The 23,848-nt window shown below is 48.9% G+C and overlaps 1 protein-coding gene across 1 annotated transcript in view; it reads right to left on the bottom strand.

Moving 5' to 3' along the window:
- Window positions 1-23,848, bottom strand: part of PDIA5 (protein disulfide isomerase family A member 5) — a 92,232-nt gene that overhangs the window by 18,565 nt on the left and 49,819 nt on the right. Inside the window, exons 9-11 of the mRNA XM_030858388.2 lie at window positions 20,834-20,925; window positions 20,669-20,740; window positions 14,248-14,384 (exon numbers count right to left, since the gene is read on the bottom strand). Of these exons, the coding sequence (XP_030714248.2) occupies window positions 14,248-14,384; window positions 20,669-20,740; window positions 20,834-20,925 (301 nt within the window). The remainder of the gene's footprint in view (window positions 1-14,247; window positions 14,385-20,668; window positions 20,741-20,833; window positions 20,926-23,848) is intronic.

The following is a 23,848-nucleotide window of genomic DNA, read 5'->3' as shown; positions in this document are numbered from 1 at the left end:
TTCTTCTAAAATCAGGAACAAGACAAGGATGCCCACCTCTTGCCCTTTTCATTCAACATAGTATTGCAAGTCCTAGCCACAGCAATCAGACAAGAAAAAGAAATAAAAGGCATCGCATCCAAACTGGAAAGGAAACAAAATTGTCACTATTTTCAGATGACATACTATATATAGAAAACACTAACACCTCCACCAAAAAACTATTAGAGCTAATAAATGAATTCAGTAAAGTTGCAAGATAGAAGCTTAATATACAGAAATCTGTTGTTTTCTTTACACTAACAATGAACTCTTAGAAAAAGAGAGCAAGAAAACAATCCTGTTTAAAAACTGCATCAAAAAGGAAAGAATACCTAGGAATAAACTTAACAAAGGAGGTGAAAGACCTATATTCTGAAAACTATAAAACAATGATAAAGGAAACTGAAGATGATACAGAGAAATGGAAAGATAACCTGTGCTCATGGATTGGAAGAATTAATATTGTTAAAATGTCCATACTGGGACTTCCCTGGTGGCGCAGAAGTTAAGAATCTGCCTGCCAATGCAGGGGACACAGGTTCGAGCCCTGGTCCGGGAAGATCCCACATGCTGTGGAGCAACTAAGCCCATGCGCCACAACTACTGAGCCTACACTCTAGAGCCTGCGAGCCACAACTACTGAGCCTGCGTGCCACAACTACTGAAGTCTGTGCGCCTAGAGCCCATGCTTCAGAATAAGAGAAGCCACCACAGTGAGAAGCCCTCCTCACCACAATGAAGAGTAGCCCCCACGGGCCGCAACTAGAGAAAGCCTGCACGCAACAACGAAGACCCAATGCAGCCAAAGATAAATAAATAAATAAAAATTTAAAAAAAGTCCATACTACCCAAAGCAATCTACACAGATTTAATACAATCCCTATCAAAATACCCATGACATTTTTCACAGAGCTAGAATAAATAATCATAAAATTTATATGGAATCACAAAAGACCCTGAATTGCCAAAGTAATCTTGAGAAAAAAGAACAAAGCAGCTGGAGGTATCACTCTCTCTGACTTCAGAGTATACTACAAAGCTACAGTAATCAAAACAATATGGTATTGGCACAAAAACAGACACAATGGATCAATGGAACAGAATAGAGATCCCAGAAATAAACCCACACACTTATGGTCAATTAATCTATGACAAAGGAGGCAAAATATACAAAGAAGAAAAGACAGTCTCTTCAAGCAGTGGTGCAAGGAAAGCTGAACAGCTAAATGTAAAAGAATGAAATTAAAATTACATTTTCTCACACCATATATGAAAATAAACTCAAAACAGATTCAAGACCTAAACGTAAAACCTGAAACTGTAAAACTCCTAGAAGTGAACACAAGCAGAACACTGACAAATTGTAGCAAAATTTGTTTGGATCTGTCTCCTAAGGCAAAAGAAACAAAAGCAAAAATAATCAAATGGGACCTAAGTAAACTTAAAAGCTTTTGTACAGTAAAGGAAACCACTAACAAAATGAAAAGACATCCTACTGAATGGGAGAAAATATTTGCAAATGATATGACTGGTAAGGGGTTAATATCCAAAATACATAAACAGTTCATACAACTGAATATCAAAAAAAAACCCAAAAAACAAAAACAAAACCCCCCCCAAAAAAACCCTAACAAAAAAACAACCTGATTAAAAAATGGGCAAAAGACCTGAACAGACATTTTCCCAAAGACATCGCTAATCATCAGAGAAATGCAAATCAAAACCACAATGAGTTATCTCCTCACATCTTTCAGAATGGCCCTCATCAAAGTCTACAAATAACAAATGTTGACAAGGATGTGGAGACAAGGGAAACCTGGTACACTGTTGGTGGGAATGTAAATTGGTGCAGCCACTATGGAAAACAGTATGGAGGTGCCTCAAAAAACTAAAAATAGAATTACCATATGACCCAGAAATTCCACTCCTGGGTATGTATTTGAAAGAAACAAAAACACTAATTTGAAAGGATACATGCACCCCAATGTTCATAGAAGCATTATTTACAATTGCCAAGATACAGAAGCAGCCTAAGTGTCCATGAACAGATGAATGGATAAAGAAGATAGATACATATATGCAATGGTATATTACCCCGCCATAAAAATAATTCTGCCATTTGTAACAATGTGGATGGACCTAGAGGGTATTAAGCTTAGTGAAATAAGTCAGACAGAGACAGACAAATACTCTACGTTATCACTTACATGTGGAATCTAAAAGAATAAAACAAGCAAATGTATATAATGATACAGTAACAGACTCACAGATATAGAGCACAAACTGGTGGTTACCAGTGGGGAGAGCGAAGGGGGAAGGAGCCAAACAGGGGTATGGGATGAAGAGATACAAACTACTATGTATATAATAAATAAGCAAAAAGGATACAGCACAGGGAAATACAGCCATTGTTTTGTAATAGCTTTAAATGGAGTACAATCTATAAAAATATTGAATCACTATGTTGTATACCTGAAACTAATATAATATTGTAAATCAACTATACTTTAATTTAAAAAAAAAGAATCTGGACCAAAAAGAAAAAGAAACAAAGGAAGGCAGACAGACACATACCAGTGTTATCAGAGAAGACCTCCCACACCCTCCAGGAGCCACTGGGCCATGTAAACAGCTTTCCTGCCTCCATCTGAGCACTTGGCTGGGACAAAAATTCCTCTCTCCTCCAAGGTCATTCCTGCAGAGCTCAGCTCCACATGGCACTGAGACAAAAACAGGTCCGTTCCATTCCTGCCTGTTCCAACTTCCTTAGTCCATTCTCAACTTGTTCCCCCCAGAGACAGGGGGCCTCACAGTGGCTACCCTAACTGCCCCCCTCAACACACACACACACGCTGATAACAGAAAACCCTGGCCAGTGTTGTCAAGCCCTCCTCTGGACAGAGTGCTCTGGGGGAGCCATGAGATGACCCGGTGGAGAAAACTCACTGATGGAATCCAGCCCAGGGAGTGGCTACAATTCTCAGCCGTACCAACATGTTGGTCCTTCTCAAATGGGCCCAAGCAAGGGGGAGGGACACCCGTGGGCTCATGGTCTGACTAGAGCCCACTTGGGACCCCCATGAACCATACAGGTATCAAAGTCATCATGATATTAAAATGTAAGAACATTATTTTCCAGAAATGAACACTTAGTGTTATCACAACCCATTTGCACTTTCTAAACAACTGAGTTACAAAAGCATTTTTTGTTTTGTTTTGGTAAATTGTTTGTTTGGAACTGAAAATGTGATTCCCCCACAGAACCAATCTTATACACAGATGCTATGCAGAGTCTCGAGAGTGACCACAAAAGTCCATTTAACAGGATGTACCTGAAGCATGTAGAGCACGCAGTGCTATTTCTGTTTCACTGAGCCGTGCCCCAGATGGAAAGCACACAGACCGTGGTCTAGCTCGGGACTCCCAGCGGGCCTCTCTCCCTGCAGGCAGCAGCCGCCCACAACAGCAAAAGGGAGAGCATCCTCCTCAGCTCGGGGCAGACTCCGGGCTTTTCTGGGTCCCTGACATTGTTGAGAATCTAAGCTTCTCCCCCACTTCTCCCGTACTGATGCATATATGTTCCATACTGATGAATAACTTCAGAGGGCTCCGAATGCCCTGACCCACTCATAGACCCCTGGTTAAGAGGCCAAGGCAACGAAGGGCTGACTGCGAGGCAGTCACTTTCCCGGCGGGGGGCCGTAGAAGAACAACGCGCTGTCCCCACAGGTGTCCAGGCTCAGGTATCCTTCCACGAAGATCCGCATGTCTGGAGTAAACTGGATATCCTAAGGAGGATTCTACTGACTTAACATGACATATATTAAGACTTAAACTTTTTTTTTTTTTTGATTCTCACTAAAATAAAAAGAATAAATCACTCTTTGGGGCTTACAGTCAGGAGGCTCTACAACTCTCAAAGGAACCCCCAGGCCTGCCTCCAGGCTGACCGCTCCCTGAACCCTGCCCCGAGGTGACCTCCCCTGACAGGGGCAGAGGGAGCTCACCCTGCACGAAGAGACACGGAGAAAAGGAAGCTCAGAGGCTCTCCTGCTGATGGAGGGTCTGTCACCCAAGAGTTCGGTCTCCCCTGGAGAGTAGGAAGTGAGCGGCCTGAGTGAGAGCCGCTCAGCCCATCAGAGCACAAGGGAGGATGCCCGGGCAGGCCTCAGGAGACCCGGGCTTCAGGCTGCAAGTGGTCTCCATGGCAGGCGGGAGGGGCAGGAAGGGGATGCTCCCCTGAGCACCCTCTCCTCTACCACGTTATGATTGGTGCTGTCAGGCCAGTGCTAGCAGGCCCCACGGTCAAGGTGGGTGGTGGGACTGGGTGGGAATGGGGGGAAAGAAGACAAACCCACCCATAGAAAACCAGTTTCTTTCCAAAATGTCCCAGTCAATGAGGCAGGACCCCTGAAGATGAGGGAGTTCACCTTCATACCTTTGCCAGGCTCAGCCCTTTGAGGCCACTGCCCGCTGGGGAAGCAAATAGACTCCACATTGCCTGCCAACTTCTACTGGTGGCGGGCGGGAGATGGCCTCTTAAGACAGAGAACTGGCTCACTGGGAAGAAGAGCTGTGATCGACTCACGATGTCTGCACTGGACACAGGAGGGGTGGCTGGAGGACATGCCAGGAGGCGCCAGATTCTTTGGCTTGTACTCACAGCTCTCTCCTGAACCTCTGGCCCCGTCTCCCAGGACTCTGCCAAGTAATAAAAGCGCTCGCTCTCTGCACTGGCCTTCCACACACTATCTCAGCAGCCCCATGAGACACAGGGCAGGGATCATCAGAAATGACGGCTCTGGGAGATAGTGATAAACTGGGGATCCCAGGGCCACCGTTAAACAAGATGGGATTAGAAGGTGGATCTTCTGGCTGGAGCTGTGACCACATGAGCTGACCTTTTCCCTGAAGTTCTGTCCCCCAGCACCCAGCTCACTTCATCACAGCCCCTGCCCTGATGGATGAGACCTCTCCATGCGGAGTGTCCACCTGGGCTCTGGCCCCTACTTTGAGTCTCCAGTTCACTCCAGCCCCACCAAACTACCTATTTCTCTTCTACTCACAAAAGACATCTTATTCATATCCTCCTATGGCATTTCATTTTGTAGTGCCCTGTGACTATTATATTGCTGTCTCTTGGTATTTAGGGGCGGCCAGGGCACCTTTTCAAATCATAAATCATATCAAATTCCCTTGGTCAAAACTTTCTAATGGGGCTTACCCGGTGGCGCAGTGGTTGAGAATCTGCCTGCCAATGCAGGGGACAAGGGTTTGATCCCTGGCCCGGGAAGATCCCACATGCCGCGGAGCAACTAAGCTCGTGCGCCACAACTAACTACTAAGCCTGAACTCTAGAGCCCGTGAGCCACAACTACTGAGCCCGCGAGCCGCAACTGCTGAAGCCCGTGCGCCTAGAGCTCATGCTCCACAATGAGAGAAGCCACTGCAATGAGAAGCCCGCGCACCGCAACGAAGAGTAGCTCCCGCTTGCTGCAACTAGAGAAAGCCTGCACACAGCGACGAAGACCCAATGCAGCCAAAAATAAATAAATAAATAAAAATTAAAAAAAAAACACAAAAAACTTTCCAATGGCTCCCATCACAAGTGGATCGAAATCCAAACTCCTTCTCACAGCCACAAGTCTCACACTGTTGGACTTTCCTACCCTCCAACCTCAACTCAGGCCATCTCCCTCCTGTCCTCTACTCTGCAGCCTGTGGCCTCTTTCTGCTTTCCTATCTCACCAAGCTCATTTCTACCCCCACGGCTCTTATCGGGCTGTTTGCCTGGAACACGATCTTCCCTCAGGACTCTGCGTGGCAGATCACTTCACATCACGCAGGCTTTAGTTCAAATTTCACTTCTTTAGAGAAATTCCCTGACCACCTGACCACCTAACCCCAAGAAGCCTCAACCCATCACACTCACTTCTAATAGCCTGCTTATTTCCTTGACTGTACTCAAAACAGCTGGTGTAATGTGCTTACTTGAAACTTCCAATCCCCCAAGTGGATATAAGCTCTCTACAGGCTTGGACGTCCGTCTCACTCACCACTGAGGATGGCATCCCACACACTTTGTGAATGAAGGAACCTCATGGCTGTGTTGTTCAGATTATACCTGTGCACACAAGGTTTAACTGAACTAAATCCTTTTGGGGCAAAAGTCACACCAAAGAGTTGCTAGTTTAACTAAACACCTCTACTTAGTAAAACTAGGAGCCAAACCAGTTACTATGTGCATACGCTCCTCTCCACACCACCATTTATATACACTTCCCCCAATCCTTACTAGGTCTGGAAAACATCTTTGGAAATCTCCAACATCTCTGGATGTTGTTCTGAAGTTACCATACATTCCCAAGAGTTCTCTTGATAGCATTATGGTTTTCACTACTAACATCAATTCCCTCTGCTCCCTAAACAAGATACTAAGGCTAAGCAATAAACCTCTGTGAACAGAGTTTGTGACGATGAGACCAGCCAGGCCCCAAGGAGAGAGGCCCTGGCGGAGCAAACGTCTCCCTCGCTGGCACCCGCCTGGCCTGGGGAACTGTGGGTCATGAGCAGTGAGTGCCTTGACCCCAGCCTCCGGGTCTGGCCTTCAGGCTGTCCTGGCCGTGTGGGCTGCAGGAGAGCCAGAGGAGGATGGTCAGATGCCGGAGCAGGACTCCAGCCCACTGCGTTTTACTGTCCTGATTGTGATTTGATGGGCCGTTAAGTTTTACTGCCAAACTTCCTTGTTGGGTTTTTATCAGCTTGTAAGTGCACTTACACTGACTTTCATGACCTGGCAAAGAGGCTGCCCGTCAGTTCCTTGACCACACTCTTTTCTGGCTGTGGGAATGTTGGCTTCCCGTCAATCCCAAACCTTCAGATCCCTCTGGATTCCGTTAACTTCAGTTACACCTATGATTTTATTGCAGGCCAGCTATGGAGACTCTCCTGGCTCCTGTAACCAGAATTTTCCAGGAGACCAGATTACTTTGGAAAGCTCCCTAGTATCTGGCTCTCAAGAGGAGCCTGGATTTTCCTACCCACATTCCTGCTGCCTTGCCTGGACCTTGGCTTGGGTGTGCCAGGGAGGTGGGGCTCCTACAGATGCTAGCAGAAACAATGATGCTGTAACATTGTGAGGGGCCCCCCAGAAACCTCTGGGCTCTTTCGAGGCTTCCCGCTGTATATGCACCAAAGCTGACTTGTAGACACTCAGACACTCTGGGGCAGACACACACTGATGACTGCCTCATCTACCATGCAGCCCTCTTCTTGCACGAAGAGAAAGTTGGGATTTTTTTTTTCTTCCTTTACGTTAGTGTAAAATGTAGATAACAAGCTTTAAAATTTTTTCTTCCAGGATTCTACCCTAAGGAAATAATCTGACATGTGGACAAATAATTATGCGTGAAAATGCTCTCTGCAGCCTGATTTATAGTGGGGAAATACAGTAAACAACTCAAACCTTCAACATTATGGTGCTGGTTAGGTAATTTATGGTGCCATTATATAATGGAATATTATGTGACCACAAAAAGTATGTACAAATAAGCATTTTTAATAACATAAGAAAATACTTACAAGATAATGTTAAGAAAAATGTAAAGGAAAAAGCAAGGAAAAAAGAACTTAACGAATGAAATGAAATCCCTTCCTCCCACGTGGCACAACAAATGAAAAATCCAGATGAATTGGGGCTTCCCTGGTGGCACAGTGGTTGAGAGTCCGCCTGCCGATGCAGGGGACGCGGGTTCGTGCCCTGGTCTGGGAAGATCCCACATGCCGCGGAGCGGCTGGGCCCGTGAGCCATGGCCGCTGAGCCTGCGCGTCCGGAGCCTGTGCTCCACAACGGGAGAGGCCACAGCAGTGAGAGGCCCGTGTACCGCAAAAAAAAAAAAAAAAAAAAAAAAATCCAGATGAATTAAGCAAAATGAGAAAAACAAAAATATTATCACAAAATGCAGGGCACTATTTTTATATCCCGGATGTCAGGATGGGAAAAGGCAGGCTCACAGAGGGCTTGGTGATGAGGCTGTGGCCTCTAGAACTTGGGTTTTAATCCTGGCTCTACCTTTTTGGCTATGTGACCTTTCGCAACCTTCTCAACTTCTTGGTGCCTCCCTTTCCTAACCTGTAAAATGGGGATAATCACGATATCCACTTCACAGGATTTGCTGTGAAGATTAAACGAGTTAATATATGGAAAGTGCTTCAAACAATGTCTGATCCACAGCAAGTGCTCAATAAACATTCTAGCTTTTATCTGACTACAAAAATGTAGTGCTCTTTTTTTTAAAAAGTTTTTTTTGTTTGATGTGGACCATTTTTAAAGTCTTTATTGAATTTGTTACAATATTGTTTCTGTTTTATGTTTTTGGTTTTTTGGCCATGAGGCACATGGGATCTTAGCTCCCCGACCAGGGCTCGAACCCGCACACCCCTGCGTTGGAAGGTGAAGTCTCAACCACTGGACCGCCAGGGAAGTCCCGAAAATGTAATGCTTTTGTACACTGAAAGGCAGCATAAAGAAAGTTAAAGTAAGCAACAGACTAACAGAGAACATCTGGAACCCAGAAAATAGATAAAGATTAATATCCATAAGTATGGAGCTCTAGGTCAAGAAGAAAAAGACAACCCAGTAGAAAAATGGGCAAAGGGAATGAACAGGTGGTTCACAGAAGAAACATGGAAGGCTGATTACCACATGAAGAGATGCTCACCACCCCTGGAAGCCAGGGAGCTGTGGACAAGTTGCCCCTTTGCCCTTTTTAGCAGGAATGCAGACAGCTGATAGCATCCACGACTGGCGGGGATGCAGGCTCCGCCATGCACTGCCAGGTGTGGTGAGCCCTTTCTGGAGGGAAGTCGGCAGGTATCTATCAAGGCTCAAGCACACTTACCCCAAGGCGCAGCACCTTCCCTTCTGGGAGGCTAACGTGCCTAAACTCCCAAATCCATATGTTTACAAATGTTCACTGCATTGTTTGAACAAAGACTGGAAATAGATGTCTATGACGGGGATGGTTTAAAATCTATGGCATATGTAAATTATAAAATACTATTTGTTAGTTTAAAAGATTGAGGTAGATTTATATGCTAACATCTACATTTACACAAAATTATCTTTAAGACCTACTTACTGGTAAGTGAAAAAAATGCAAATCACAGAAAAATGGATAAGAAATGATTCCTGTTGTTTAGGAAGAAGCACAGGAGGAGGAGGATAACCAACTGGCAGCACTGGTCAAACCTGGGAAGGGAGGCCGGGCGCGGAGGGGACTCTCACTCTTTACACCATATTCTTATGCATCCCTTGAACCTTGCACTGCCAATAACAGGAATGTTGTTAATATTGTTCTTAAATTATCTGCGTCATTAAAAAATAAAAGTGGTAGCACAAAGGAGTTTTACAGCAAGATGGTTACACAAGTCTCCACGTGTTAGGAAAACAAATCAATTTAACTTTACGGTAATTTAAAAAAATAAAAGTTAAAAACGAGGGAATGATAAAAGGAAATGCAACTAGGAAGAATGATGACAAAAAATGGAAAGTGGTTCCTACCTATGGGATTATAGGTAGTTTTTTTCTTAATCATTTATATTTCTCTGTACCGTCTACGTTGTCTACAGAGATCACATATTACTTGGGAATAAGACATAAATGAAGTAAGAAGCAGAAATTCTGGAGTCTGACAGGGACCTGCTGCTGAATCCAGAGAGGCAGCCCAGCCCTGGAAGGCAGGTCAGGCCCTGTGGCCTCCAGCACACTCCTGCTGCTGGGAGTTATGGCAAGGGAAACATCTCATCCCAGGCGGCCCGTTGCCAAGGAAAGGGGCAGAGCTGTGGACGGGCTGCCGTAGCCCTGGGGAAGGAAGGGGCAGCAGGGGTGCCCTGGTGCCCCAGCAGCTCCTTCTTAGGCCCCTGTCTGCCCCGTCAGCACCCACATGGGAGAGACAGGCTGCTCCTCAGGGTCCCCATTCCTGGAAGCCCCACTTTGTCCCTTCTACCTCCCCACGCGAGTGACACTCACTCGGGGGAGGGGGGGGTCATTACAGCACCATGTCCTTCCGGGCCTAACGCAGGGCTGCAGGTACAGGGAGAGGGAGAAGCAGGTAGACATTACTGCTGCAAAACGGACAGTGACAAGAGAAGACGAGTAACAATGTACAGTGACTCTTCTCGTTCAGAACGCTGCGGAAAGAAACAAAAGTCACCACAGGGCGGTGGCCTGCTGCCTCGCCCTCTTCGGACACCACTTAGTGCTCTGTGGGATCAGGGGGCCAGGCCTGGTGCCGTGGCCTCCCTCACCCACTCAGGGCCCCGCGCCGAGGGCCAGATGGACGGCAGAGGGGCCCGGGCTCTGTCCTCACACCGCATGGTGCCCACGGCCCTCTAGGAGGCCACTGCTTGCATCACACTGTCCTTCCCAGGAGGCCCAGGATCCTGGACAGTGGGCTCTGGAGGGCACACCTGCCTGCGAATCTTGGCTCTCCCTGCTCCCTCGGTGTGAGCGGGGCCGGGACTGGAGCTCACGTACGTGGAGGGCCCCGCACTGTGCTGGGGGGCTGAGCTTATCTGTTCAATGACAACTCAGGCACCAGGAGTACAGGCTGCAGAAGAATCTGTGTGGGGTTTCTAAGGGACTCCAGCTGGGAGGGGAAGGGAGGAAAGGCTGAGATGGGAATTAAAGTGGCAGGAAAGCTGGAAAAGAGGGCAAAGAAGCAGGGGGCCCATGGAGATGTTTACTAATATGCAACAACCAGCGGCCCAGGTGCCTTTCCTGCCAAGAACCGAGGAGTACGGCTCCTCCGAAGGCAGCCAAACAAGTTTCCAGGCAAGTGGGACCCGGAAAGAAATGAACACTGAGCACGTCTTCTGTACAGAAATAACACTGCAAAGAGAGACCATGGCTCTTTCTGGGAGTCTGTATCAGGAATAATGTTAATCCTCTTCTCTATATTTTCCTATATTATCCCTTTATAAAACATACATGCGGCTTCCCTGGTGGCGCAGTGGTTGAGAGTCTGCCTGCCGATGCAGGGGGCACGGGTTCGTGCCCCGGTCCGGGAAGATTCCACATGCCGCGGAGCGGCTGGGCCCGTGAGCCATGGCCGCTGAGCCTGCGCGTCCGGAGCCTGTGCTCCGCAACGGGAGAGGCCACAACAGTGAGAGGCCCGCGTACCGCAAAAAAAACAAAAACATACACACACTCCTTTTTAATTATCAAAAAGGCATCAAGATAAATTCAGCTTTTTAGTTTGAGCTCCACTATTTCAGTCTGTGGGGATCTTTTAAAATCTTAATACCATTGTTCGATATTTTAACTAGCTTCCTTCTTCCAACTCTAACCCTTGCAGATTTGAAAGCTTGCCTTGCTTTTTATAGTTTCAACAAAACTGCTTATAAAAAAACAAGTACCACCCTCCAGACAGAACCAGGCCAGACTCACAGTCACAGAGCACCAAGGGGATGGTCCCCTCATGGTGGCCGCATCCTGCCCGGTTCTCCCTACTGCACTTAGGAAAACAACAATTCATTTTTGATAAAAGAAAGACACACTAATTCATCAACTTAGCAATCCTATCCCAAGAAACAAACCAAGCACATGTGGCAATCCTTAGTAGAATCTATGGTCTTCTATGTTGATAGATCCCAACTTGTTTTCCTAGGTCTCCAAAATGGTCTGTTTCTTAACCACTCCCTATTTGGTCTGGGATCAGCACCTGTAACACTGTAATTTCCGGAATTCACATTTTATTAGCTTGGGAAACATGAGTCAGCACTGCCAGTCTCTGGCCTCCTGACATCTGTCCTTTTCTCTACGTCCCTCAAACACCACAAAAGTGGTTTTCTGATCAGTGTTTGCTCTCGGGAACACTCTGGCACGAGATGCCCAGCTAGGCAGCTAAGAGGGCCCTGCTGTCAGTTCACCCCTCCTGGGCTCAGATTCCTCTCTAAACCATGTACAGTCCATCCCTTCTAAAGCCCACACTCCCAGATAAAGGAGGAGGACTGTGTAGAGAGATTATTTAACGAAAAGCCACTCCCATCGGATGGGAATTTAAACAGGCAGTTCTTCAGGGAGCTTCACCTCGGGCTTTTGCCCTGATCCCTCTCACTCTGCCAGTCCAACAGAAATACACACACACACACACACACACACACACACAGGCAAAGCCGGGGGGCTGACAGACACCTCATCAGAGAATGCAGGGTCCCTAACAGGCAGACACCCACCAACAGAAGCCTCAGATATTTCCATTTCCTAAATTTGAGTCGGAACCCTCTCAACAAGGGTAGTGTACTCAGTAACAAAGACTAATGGGGAAAACAAAAGCTGCTATCTGGTTTCTAGTTCTCGTTCTCTAATTTAGCTCTCAACAACCTCATTTGTTCGTTTTCTCATTCATTAAGCCCTTACTCTATACCCATAGGTGACTTGGATGGGGGGAGTGATGATCATTCTGGTTCAGAGAGCGAGGAGGGTGCATTCTAAGGGGAGGGGGCAGGGAAGAACTCTATAGCCAGGCTCTGGGGTCCAGACCCTGCAAGCATCAGGTACTACGATGGATTGCTTACAACCTAAGAGTACAAGAAAGAACACAGACCAAAATTTTTGTGGGTCTGCAACCAGGGTTCTATAAAGAAAGGGCTTAACAAACAATTATTAAACAATTCCAATCTATCAGGTACATGTTGTTAGGATTCATCAAAGGGGATACGTACTCTTCACGCTGTGATGCATAAAGCACTGCTCAAACCACTCTGCGCTCTTCCAGGAGCCAGACGGCTCTCTCAACACAGACTGGAAGCACTGACACACAGTCCCCCCTGGGGACTGAAAACGGTGAGCTGGTATCTGCTTCTCCTGCTGGGACAGGGACGCAGGCAGGGTGAGTTCAGCTCCAGATGCGCTTCCATCAGCAACGCTGAGACTGGCCGGGAGAGCACACCTCAGCGGGGAGAGCACTGCAGTGCTGCCTGGCGGGCATTCATCAGGTACCTTCAACCACACGGATGCCCTCACTGAGCCCTTGCAGGGCTGGGCGTGATGTGCTCCTAAGGCCCTCTCTGTCATTGCCACTAATTAGGAGGCCCTTTGAAACTTCATGTTTTGGGGGTTTTTTTTAGGTATTTGCGGTCATTTTTCTAGATAGTCAGAAGAAGAAAGGCCCAAAATAATTTTCCTTTGGATTCTCTTAAGAATTTGGCACTTATAAGAAAGGAGGACTTGGGGAAATCCCCAGTAGTGGTCTGTATATGAACAATTCCTGATTAACCAAACCCATGTGATACTACAGGGGAAGCGGAGGACGGGAAGGCCAGGGCTCAGCAGTGCAGGACTCACAGAGCAGTGCCATTTCTCCGTGCAATAGTCTCCTTGTCTGTAAAGTGGGGCTAATCATACTCGCTTTGCAGCACTGTGGGTAAGAAAAGGAGATGACCCTGCGGGCAGCCACTTGGCCACCATAAGGCAATACACAATGAATAGCGTAAGGGTCTCTATGACAAAGATGATTAATAAAGCATCCTCTCACTAAAGATGCCTCTGTGGACTGGGCAGTTATGACACTGATCCATGAAGTAGTTCTTTTTGCTTTTTTTTCCCTCTTACCCACCATCACTGGGTCCAAGAGCTGGCAAGAAGCTATGAGAGAGGAGCACCCCACACACATGCACTCTGTCCCAGGGTGCTGGGGACCCACCTTCTTCACCCATCAGGATGGGCCCACCTTTCCCAGGAGCTGCTCCCTGGAACTCTGTGCCCAGGGGCTGTCATCCCCTTGCTCACCTTTCCAGAAGCAGCCTTCTCCCTTTGAGAAACGAATTACAATCAATTTTCCGTTCTCCACGGGAACGGGGAGGACACTGGCCTAGAAAACTCCTGAGCTACAGGGCTTTCCAGCCAATGTGGCCAACACATTTTACAGCATTCACATGTTTTTCTTCCTTGATGCACAAAGGCTGCTTCAGGCTGTGACGGACGCCAGCTGAAGCAGAAAGAAGCTGTTCTAGGTGCTGCGGGGTCTGAGGCTCCAGCCCTGGCCTCACTGTGCCCTTGCAAGTACTGGGCAAGATTCGGGCCCTCTTGGGGCCTCAGTTTCCCCACCTGTAAGCTGAGGGATGATTGCCGTCCTAGGTAATATCTAAAGGCTCAGAGCGGCGCCCGCCCTGCAGCGGCCGAGGGAGGGAGGCGGTGGCAGAGAGGAGCAAGGTTCCACTCACATGGGGCGTGGAACAGGACGAGCACAGAGGAGTGTTCCTTCACAAACTGGTCAAAGTCTTCATCGGTCAGGTGATAAACGGAGCCGCCCTCATCTGCCCAGGGAGTCTCGGGGACCTGGGGCTGTGGCGGCTGTGGACTGGAAGACCAAAAACAAGCAGAGCTCAGAGCACGCGCCGGGGCCCGCGCAGCCCTTACCCCCAGCGGCTCGCACGGCCGGCTTCAGGGGCGCACCGCGACCCCCCGGAGGAGCGGAGCAGGACTCCTCGGCCCTGCCCACCTCCACCGTCCCCTCAGAGCCCAGAGGTGCTCAGCTGATAGCCTGTGGCAAACAGTCGCTTCAGCTGCAGCCCTCTGGGCAGATCAAGAAACCTCACTTCCTCCCTAGAATGGGGGCGTTCGTTAGCATCTCAAGCTCTTTCAAACTCTCAGCCAACTGGCAAGAATAAACAGCAACAGCAAAGAGTGACCTTTGGCAAAGTTAACCGTTGTGCTGCGTGGTGCCCACAGGGCGGGGAGCGGGGAGAGGGCGTTAGAGGGGAGGGGTGGTGGTGAGGAGGAAAGGCAGAGGCCAGGTGTCTGAGAAAGACCAAATACCCGGGAAGGGCTGGGGGCCGGGGAGGCGGGTGCAGGGCGTTCACCGACCAGGGTGGGAGGAGGGTCGTAATGAGGAAGGGTGGGACCCAGGGGAACAAGGCACCCTAACTATGACAGCATCCAGGCTACATCACGAACCCTTCCTAGAGACTGGAGCAAAGTTATCTGGTTCTCCAGAGGCAGAATGCTGGAGCAGAAAGGGCCAGGCTCAGAAGTCAGTCCAAATCCACGCTCTGCCACCATGAGCTGCAAAACCTCGGGCTGGTGCGTAGCCTCCCTGGAGCCTGCCTCCACCTGGGACAGCCATGTGCTGACATCTCTGTCACCAGCTGTTGTGACGGGGGAGGCTCACAACCGCCCTCTCTTGCTCCAGAGTTGAGGATGAGGCTGCTCGTGACACAAACTCCCTGATGCTTTATGAACACCTTTGCCAGAGCACCTTAATCGCTACTTTGAGAAAACGCTTTAGGATGACAGATGTGAAAAGACAACCATTGCTTCCTGCCTCTGAGAGCTTACCAAAAAAAAAAAAAAAAGTGTAAAGTTCCAGCAGCCAGGGCTGAGAATTCATGAGACCAATGTTGCCCACGCAATGGAATCTGCAGCCCTCCCACGCAGCTGACACAGTGGAACCTGCCAGCCCCACCCTACGGCAGAGCCTGGGTCTGACGGCACCTTCAGAAGCCCTCTCTGGTGCTTTGGACGAGGCCCCACCGGTGGCTTCAGCCACCCTGGTGTGAAGCAATGGGAAGTGGCAGGGAGAGGGCAAACCACTCTGAGCCCGTGCACATCCAATGTCAGGCAGCGCTGATGGCAAAATGAAGCTTCAGAATGAGTCACCAGCCAGACAACAGTCCCAGACCAACACCAAGAAACCTAGGTTCCAAAACCTGGGCTCAAAACACCAATCCCTGAAAACATCACCAACTCCACTTCAGGGAATCTATCTTTCCAATACACCTGGACACATGCAAAATTACGTACATTCCAAGGTATTCATTGTAGATGATTTGTCATAGCAAAGACTAGAAGAACCCAGTGTCCCTTGGTAGGTAAACTGCAGGCCTTCTGCACGATGGAGGGCTGAGCGTGGTGAAGGAGGACAAAGAAGCTCCCCTACACTCTGATGTGGGTAGACTGCTGGGATATACACAACAGGCCATAATGTGCTAACTTCTGCATAAAATAGAGAGAGATAAAAAATACTTATTCATGTTTGCGTGTTATCTGCATAAGGACTAATTAAAGTTGTTACCTCTAAGGGGTAGGAGGGAGGACAGGATGGAGGAACCAGATAAAAGGAAAACTTCAATGTATAATTTTTAAGTATCTTTTAAAAAATTATTTTAATTATGTGAAAGGAATCTATTCTAAAGTTAAAATAATTTTTAAAAATCCAGCAAGATTATACACACAGAATGGAGAAGCCATGCCTCAGCAGTACAAGCATATGAAAGTGCCTGAGAAATTTCTAGTTAAACATGGAGGACATACTCCAAAACCACTAAAGTAACAGTACAAGAGTTTAAAAAAAAAAAAGTATGAACCCACAAGAGCAAAAAGAACAGGAAGACAGCAGCAAAGAGAGAAAAAGAGGTCAGTGCAAATTTAGAAGCTAGAAAACCGACTTAGCAAAAAACTTCTGCCTTTCTTAGAGGGTGGAAACTTGAGGTGCTGGGTGCTCAGAGGGGGCAGGGGCCCAAGAACCACCCTAATATGCAAAGGCTCCGAAGGACCAGGAGGACCCCCTTAAAGCAGGGCTGTGGCCTGGGGCTGAATGGGAGGCCCTCAGATCCTGTCCATCTCCCCAGCAGCCAGGGGGGTGCCCCTCTCCCACTCGGTGGACAGCAGGAAGTTTGCTTTCTGGAGAGGACTGCAGAGCTGGGCACAGCAGTAAGAGGCACTATGAACTATGCTTTTCACTGTCTCTCTCCTTAAAGAATGGGGCTCCCTCTAGATTATCTGTCTACCTCCTACGCCTAACACAAAGCAGATACCAAATAAACTCTTTTTGAATCAACAATGGAATGAGAGAAGAAAAGTTGAAGGAACTGGAGGTGTCTAACCAGGAGAAGAGGAGACATGGGGAACACAACAGTTGTCTTCAAACATTTCAGACTGCACTGGGAAGAGAAACGAAGATTTATTTTCTATGGCTCCATAAAGGAGAACCAACACCAAGTGGAAGCTCCAGAGAAAGAAACTTTAGCTCAGCAGAACTAAGAATGTTCTATCTACAACAGATAAGAGAGAAAGAGCCGGTCTGGGAGTCAGAAGACCTGGCTTTGAGTCCTGTTTCCTCCACCTTCCAGCTCTAGGGGCTTAGGCAACCAGCCTGACTTAAAACATCTACAGGGCAGTATATTTGTAGGCCCTTCTTCATCTGCCTTGCAGGTACATCTAGACAGATAATGGACGTGAATGTACAAAGTACTACCCAAATGTTCCTAGATATCATTCATAACCTCAATAAGAATCATTCAAACATGAGTGGACACCCTCAAAATGAGTCGAGGCCCTGTCCTCTGAGGTGTTTAAGCGGGATGGAGTAACTACATCTGTCCTAGAGGTAACACGACACGGAAAGGGAATTGCCGGGGGCAGATTCGCTGACTTTCACATTCCCTTCCAATCCTGCAACTCTGACTTCCGCAGGTTCTCCAGGACTGGGAAGTTCACACAAAGCACGTCCTTGCCTGAGGCAGGTGCACATGCCATTGATAAGAAGATGCAACTCAAAACATGACAAGTCAAGAATGCTTTGTGTTTGTTTTCAGTCCACTTCTGGTTAGTATAAAAATACACAGGTACATATGGGTAGCTAGGTCAAAATGGATCGCCACTTCTGCACCCTCTACCTGCCAAGCCCAGCTGAGTAGCAAGAAATCTGCAGAGAGTGGAATAAGAAACGCAGCTGCCAGAAGCACAAAGGGGCACACTGCCAGGATCGTCGCATCTACCCCAGAGCCCTGGGGCACTCCGACACCAGGGATGCCCTGCCTGGCCCACTCGCCAGTCACATGTCAGACGGCAGGACTTGGCTCTTCTCTCCTGGGCTTCTGAAAGTCATCTAGAGCAGCGGCCCCAACCTTTTTGGCACCAGGGAGCGGTTTTGTGGAAGACAATTTTTCCACGATGGGGGTGGGGTGGGGGTGGGGGATGGTTCAGGCAGTAACACAAGCGATGGGGAGCCGCAGATGAAGCTTCGCTCGCTGGCCCGCCGCTCACCTCCTGCTGTGCGGCCCGGTTCCTAACAGGCCGTGGACCACTACCGATCCACGGCCCGGGGGTTGGGGACCCCTGATCTAGAGAATTAGCAAGGCTGGATCCACCCTCATCCTTCTACATTTGGTGACCATAAGCCACGAGCAGCCAATGGAGAGGCCCAAGGAAGAAGTGCAGGGCAGCAGGAAAGGCAGGATCATTGCTACCCAGCCACCAGGATTTGGTGGAAACCTGGTGAAGACTTAAAACACCTGGCACCAGGAAAACACACACACACACACGCACGCACGTACGCACGCACACAGCTGGCTATATGTTGGGGGGAATCTAGAAGGAAATTTACCAAATATCACCACACATTATCCTTGGGTAGTGGAGTAAGGGGGCTACTTTTCCCCTTGTTAAAATATTTATGTTTTTCAATAATGATATAGCTCACTGATAGCCTTAAAATCAGAAAAGACTTTTTAAAAAATGAAGCTAGCTGGCAGCACAGTGACATTGCTAGATCTTGCTGAGGCATGAGATGAGGCAGCTCACTGGGGGTCCTCCCTGACCCCGACTGTGCTGGGGGAGTGGGCTATGGTCATGCCTTTGGAGGAGCTGCCCCCATGTGTGCACCTCCAGCACAGGGACCACAGGTGGTTGGGCAGCTCCGGAGGTGCTACCCAGGGGGACCCGGATGCTGTCTTCCCTTCCCCGGAGTTACCCCACCAACCTCAGCCGCCTGGAGACTGGAGACCAAGGGTGAACCAAAAGCTGCTAACAAGGCCTCCTGTCCATGGGGGTAAGGAGGGGAAGGCGGAGGTGGGAAGTGGGGAGGGCCAGCCCAGGACAGGGATCAGGAGGCAGCCCTGGGGGTAGGAGTGGGGCCCGGGACAGGGTCTGGTGGAGGAGCTGCGGTGGGCCTGGGTGGGGTGGGGGACGGAGTGGCGGAGTCCACCGGGGAGATAATGCCCCGTCTCAGAAAAGCCACTGACGTGCTCCCCTGGTCCAGGGCTGGCAAGCAATTCTGAACACTTTCTAAAAAAAATAATAAACCTTATCCTTCCAAGAAGATACGAGTGTATTTTGAAGCCAGAAAAGGTTAGAGAAGGGGGAGGAAAGCAGATTTTATGCTCTGGTGACAAATGAGACTGCCATTTGTTGAAACCTTCTCCCAAAGCAGAGCGAGATATGTCTGGCAGGAGGAGAGGACATGCTTATTATCAAGTGTAAAATGAAAACGGGGGTGCGAAGGCCCAGGTTAAGACACAGGATAATGGGGAGCTGCCTTCCTGGGCAAGGGCTGGAAATGAGGTAATAGATGGAGACAGAGATGTGAAAATGCTTCCAAGAAATAAAGGAAACCATGCAAACATGGTTCTGCCATGGTGTTTTATCTCCTGGGCCCCCGAAACAGAAGATTGAGAGTTTCAACCTTCAGAATCAAACAGTTTGTTGTGGGTTTTGGGGTATTTTTTTTTTTTTTTAGTACAAAATTTATCTTCCTTTCCCATTCTGAAAATACACATTTTCAACCTCACTGCTTTGGATAACTAATCCTTTAACCCCGTGCCCCTGTGGTAACGATGTCAATAAACAGCCACTGTGCTGGCAGCTGGGCAAAGGGCAGAGGCTCCGGCCAGAACGCGGGGGAGCTGCTGCCGGGGGCCGACCCCAGCCCTTCTGCTTGGCAGCTGCAGGAGCCTGGACGAGCTACTCCATCACTCTGCTTAGTTACCTCATTCAGGAAATAAGGGTCATAATAATATCTTCCTTATGGGGCTGTCCTGAGGATTCCATGAGACATAAGGTGCTTAGAACAGGGTCAGCCACAAGTGGAGCTCCCAAAATGCTCCCGAATGCTGTTCTTATTCTAAGCACTGTGCACAAATAAACACACACTGGCGGTGACAAGTGCCAGGCCGGTGACAGGCAGAGCCCAGAGCAGGTGAGTGCTCCGGCATGGGCTTCAGGAGAGCTCCGGCCACGGAGAAGGTGTTGGGGAGACAGACTCCCCATCCAACACACCAGTCAGGGTCCAAGCGTCACGCAAAAGTCACACACCTAGCATGGGGGGCGGGGGACTCCAGGTGCACGGGCGGTTTGGGTTATAAGGATCTAACCACATTATAAACAGGACCACAGGTTGCTACGAAGCAGCTCCGCGGGGCTGCACGGTGAACGGCAAAGCAGTCTGCAAATCTAAGGCACGAGGACACTTCTTAGCTTCACGGCACATAATACAAAGTGTTGTGTTTGAAATGAGCGTCTGACTGACAACTCTATTTTCAGAGAGACGTGCAGCGGAACCTCTCTCAAACCTGCCGTCCTGGGTGAGAAATACTTCTAGCCATCAGGTAGACTAAGGGGAAAAAACCTATCTGAAATGCAGTCGTCACGGCCAGTCACATGAAATCCTCCCGACTCGCACATTCTGCACGCACAGATCCCCACCCTCACCTAGATGCAGCCCACAGACAGTTGCGTGGGCAGCACAAAATGGTCCTTTCTTTCCTCATTCTCTTCCCAACCACCAGACGGAGCCCTGTGCCCAGGGACACCCTGGGGCCTGGCAGATGCCCCTCCCCCGCCCCACCAAGGCATACGCCAACTTACTTCTTCAGCCACTCCACAATGTCCTCAGCTGTGGACCCATAGCTGTCGTACTGGAACAGAAACCGTCCTTTCCTGTGAAACATGAGGAGACACTGTGGGCTCAGCCAGGGAGGCAAACGCCATCATGGAGGGGAGCGGGCGTCAGCAGAGAAGCAGGGGACTTACTCGAAATAGCAGATGGTGGGGTAGCCGCGCACACTGTACTCCTCCTTGATGTTTTCAAATTCCGAGGAGTAGACATTCATCCCGGCCAGCACCTGGGAGCAAAGGGAGAACAGACCTGTCCACTCTCCGCCCACAGACGCCCTCACCTTGTCCATGCCTGCCCAGCTGTCCCACCAGAAACAGACGATGGGGACGAAGCCTCACAGTCTGACGCACAGCCCAGGGCAGCGGGGGATCAAGGATAGCCAAGCCAGCTCGGAACGATGCCCAAGTGCTCTGGAAGAAGCAGTCATCTGGGCCCAAGGACTGCCCCCCATACAGGCATTCCCTCCTGCCTGCCCTGTGGGAAAAACCATCCCAGAGCAAAACAAAGTTCTGAGGGTTGAAGAAGAAACCTGGCCTTGTTACCAAGGTCAACCAGGTCCTAGAGTGGGTTCACTGCCACCCAAGTACCTATTATGCCTTTTCTCTGCCCATGTCAACTAAGGTTGTACTCTTCTCCCAAGTTATGGAATCACCACTGAGCCACTCTGCCACTCTAAGGCACCCTTGGACACCTTCCTGGATACCTCAGTCTGTCCGCCCCGGCTTCATGTGCAACATTCTCAGATCTCACAGTTAATGTGGCCAAGGAGGTTGCATGGTTCTCATGACCATCCACCTGCCTAACTCTCCTCCCTCCAAACCCTGTTAGGCCTCCTGTGGGTGACCATCACCTACAGCATCATTTGAGCATCATCTCTGAAGTCTGAACATGTTCTGGTGGCAGGGGTCCACATATCCAACACCCCTGAATGGGAAAGGAAAACTGTAGTAGCTTGTATTACTGATGACAAGCCTATGTACTGAGAACAACCCAGAATGAGTCCCCTAGAACTCCTTTCCTGAAGCAGGAACTTTTTTCTATATGGCAGGATCAGGTGCCCGGAAAAAGGACTTTGAATCTGTTCTCATGAGAGAACACAGTGTGGCCAGATGTAAGAGGGCTGTTCCACAACGCCGGGTGGCATAGAGGGGCAGGCAGAGGAAGTTCAAAAAAGTCAGCAGCAGTTACAGAAGCAGAAAGAAGAAACCAGGAAGCGGAATTTTGCTGAATAATATGTAAGGAGGCATAGGGAGAGAAAACGGGAAAGAGCAGTCTCAGTGGACAATGAACTTGATTCAGAGGACTCTTTCCACTTGGCAGTCGCGTGACCTTGGACAAGTCACTCACCCTCCCCGAGGTTCCCTGTTTGGAAGATGTGGGTGAGCCCTATCACAGGGCTCTTGAGAGAACTGAATGGGATGACCCAAGTCAGAGGTTTTAGCACAAAACGGGTGCTCAAGTTCTTTATTTCCTACCAAATCCTGGGTAATGGTAGCTGCCTGTGCCTCTGGCAGCTCCATCCCTACAGGCATCTAAACGTATCTTATGAACCATTTTAAGTACCTAGCACAGTGCCTGGCATACAGCAGACACACAATAAATGCTTGCTAAATCTGTTTTTTTTTTCCTCCCACCCCCTTGTGGAATGCTACAAGGAATACAGGGAAAATAAGCCTGAGACAGAACTTACTAGAAGCCCTGGAACACTCTAAGAGCCCGTCTGCTCACTTCCCCAGACTGATTCAGCAGCCTGTTCCAGTAATAATTGTCTACTTTAGAGTTCTTTTTTAATGTCTAATTGGTCTCCCCAGTGTCAGTGCACATTCACCACGAGGTTAATCTTCCACATCCTCCTTTTTCATTACATCACTTCCCGGTGCAAAACCTTTCAATTCCACTGAATGCAGGCTAAAGTCTAACTCCACACTCAAAGACCACATGGTCCCTGTCTCGTTTTTTAATTCTTCTTTCCTACAAAAGCCTTAATTGTGCACCTGCTAGGGTCTAGGTTTTTAATTCTCCCAGGAATGAGACAGTCTGAGATTTCTGCACAGAGAGGAAGTTGGACTGTTTGCCGTCTGGGGCCCCTTGCAGATGGGAATATACCACAGTGGCTAGGAGCCTGGGCTCAGGGCTTAGGATGCTGGGTCTAAATCCTAACTCCTCTCTCAGTAGATGTTTTCCTTGAGCAAGTCACGGTTACCTGTGTGCCTCAGCCTCCTCATCTGCAGCCCCCTCCTCTGGTTGCAGTGAAGCCTAAATGAGATGGTACAAGTATCTACAACACTCAAAACCTGTTAGCCGTCTTCACTGATACCCCTAAGAAGCTCTGCAGATGCGCTCACACTCCCAGAACCCATGCCGTATTCTCCTGGCCCTGACTTCGAGTATTCTACCCCCTTTGCCCATGTGGCCCGCTCCCCCTCTCTCGGCTACCACCGAAGACTCATCCATCTTTGAAGGCAAATCACATCCCACTCCCCTAGGTGGCCTTTCTAAACCACCTTTGCTTGTGATGAACTCTTAATTCTCTGAGTTTCTGTAGCACTTCTGACTACTTTGCGGTCATTTATTAGTGAATGAGATAACTGGTTTTTGAACGACTACTTACAAACACTTTTTGGAGTCTGTGAATCCAAATGAGGCAAAACTGGTCTCAACCTAAGGAGAAGTTAGGGTCACCGTGCCTGACACCGAGGCATGTGCGCCTGGGGCCAGTCGGCTGACATAACATGATCTTCCTCGTGTCCAGCCCATGCTGTGACAGGAACCATCAAGGAAACTCCACAAAGCAGGAGCATGTGAGCTAGTGGTCAAGGAGGGTAAGATTTCCACAGACATTCCAGGAAGAGAAAACGGAGACAAGACAAAACAAGACGTGGCTCACGAACCGAGACCATGCTGGTTTAACTGTAGGACACACAGAAGGGAGTAGGGGGAGAAGGCTGGGCGAGTTCACCGAGGCCGCTGTGGACCAGGCTTTAAGGTCTAAGAAACCAGGACTTTATTCAGGAGGTGCCGGAGAGCTATCAGGGGTTGTAAGGGGAAAGTCACAGGTCGGGGAGACAAGTCAGCAGTCTCTGGTAACCACCCTGTATGGTCTAACCAGGGTCTGACCCGGGCTGGTGGGCAGGGAGAGGATGGAGGAC

This window comes from Globicephala melas, chromosome 4 (assembly GCF_963455315.2).
Source record: "Globicephala melas chromosome 4, mGloMel1.2, whole genome shotgun sequence".
NCBI classification, from domain to species: Eukaryota; Metazoa; Chordata; class Mammalia; order Artiodactyla; family Delphinidae; genus Globicephala; species Globicephala melas.
The sequence above is the reverse complement of the archived record's forward strand: the minus strand, read 5'-3'. Positions and strand labels throughout refer to the sequence as shown.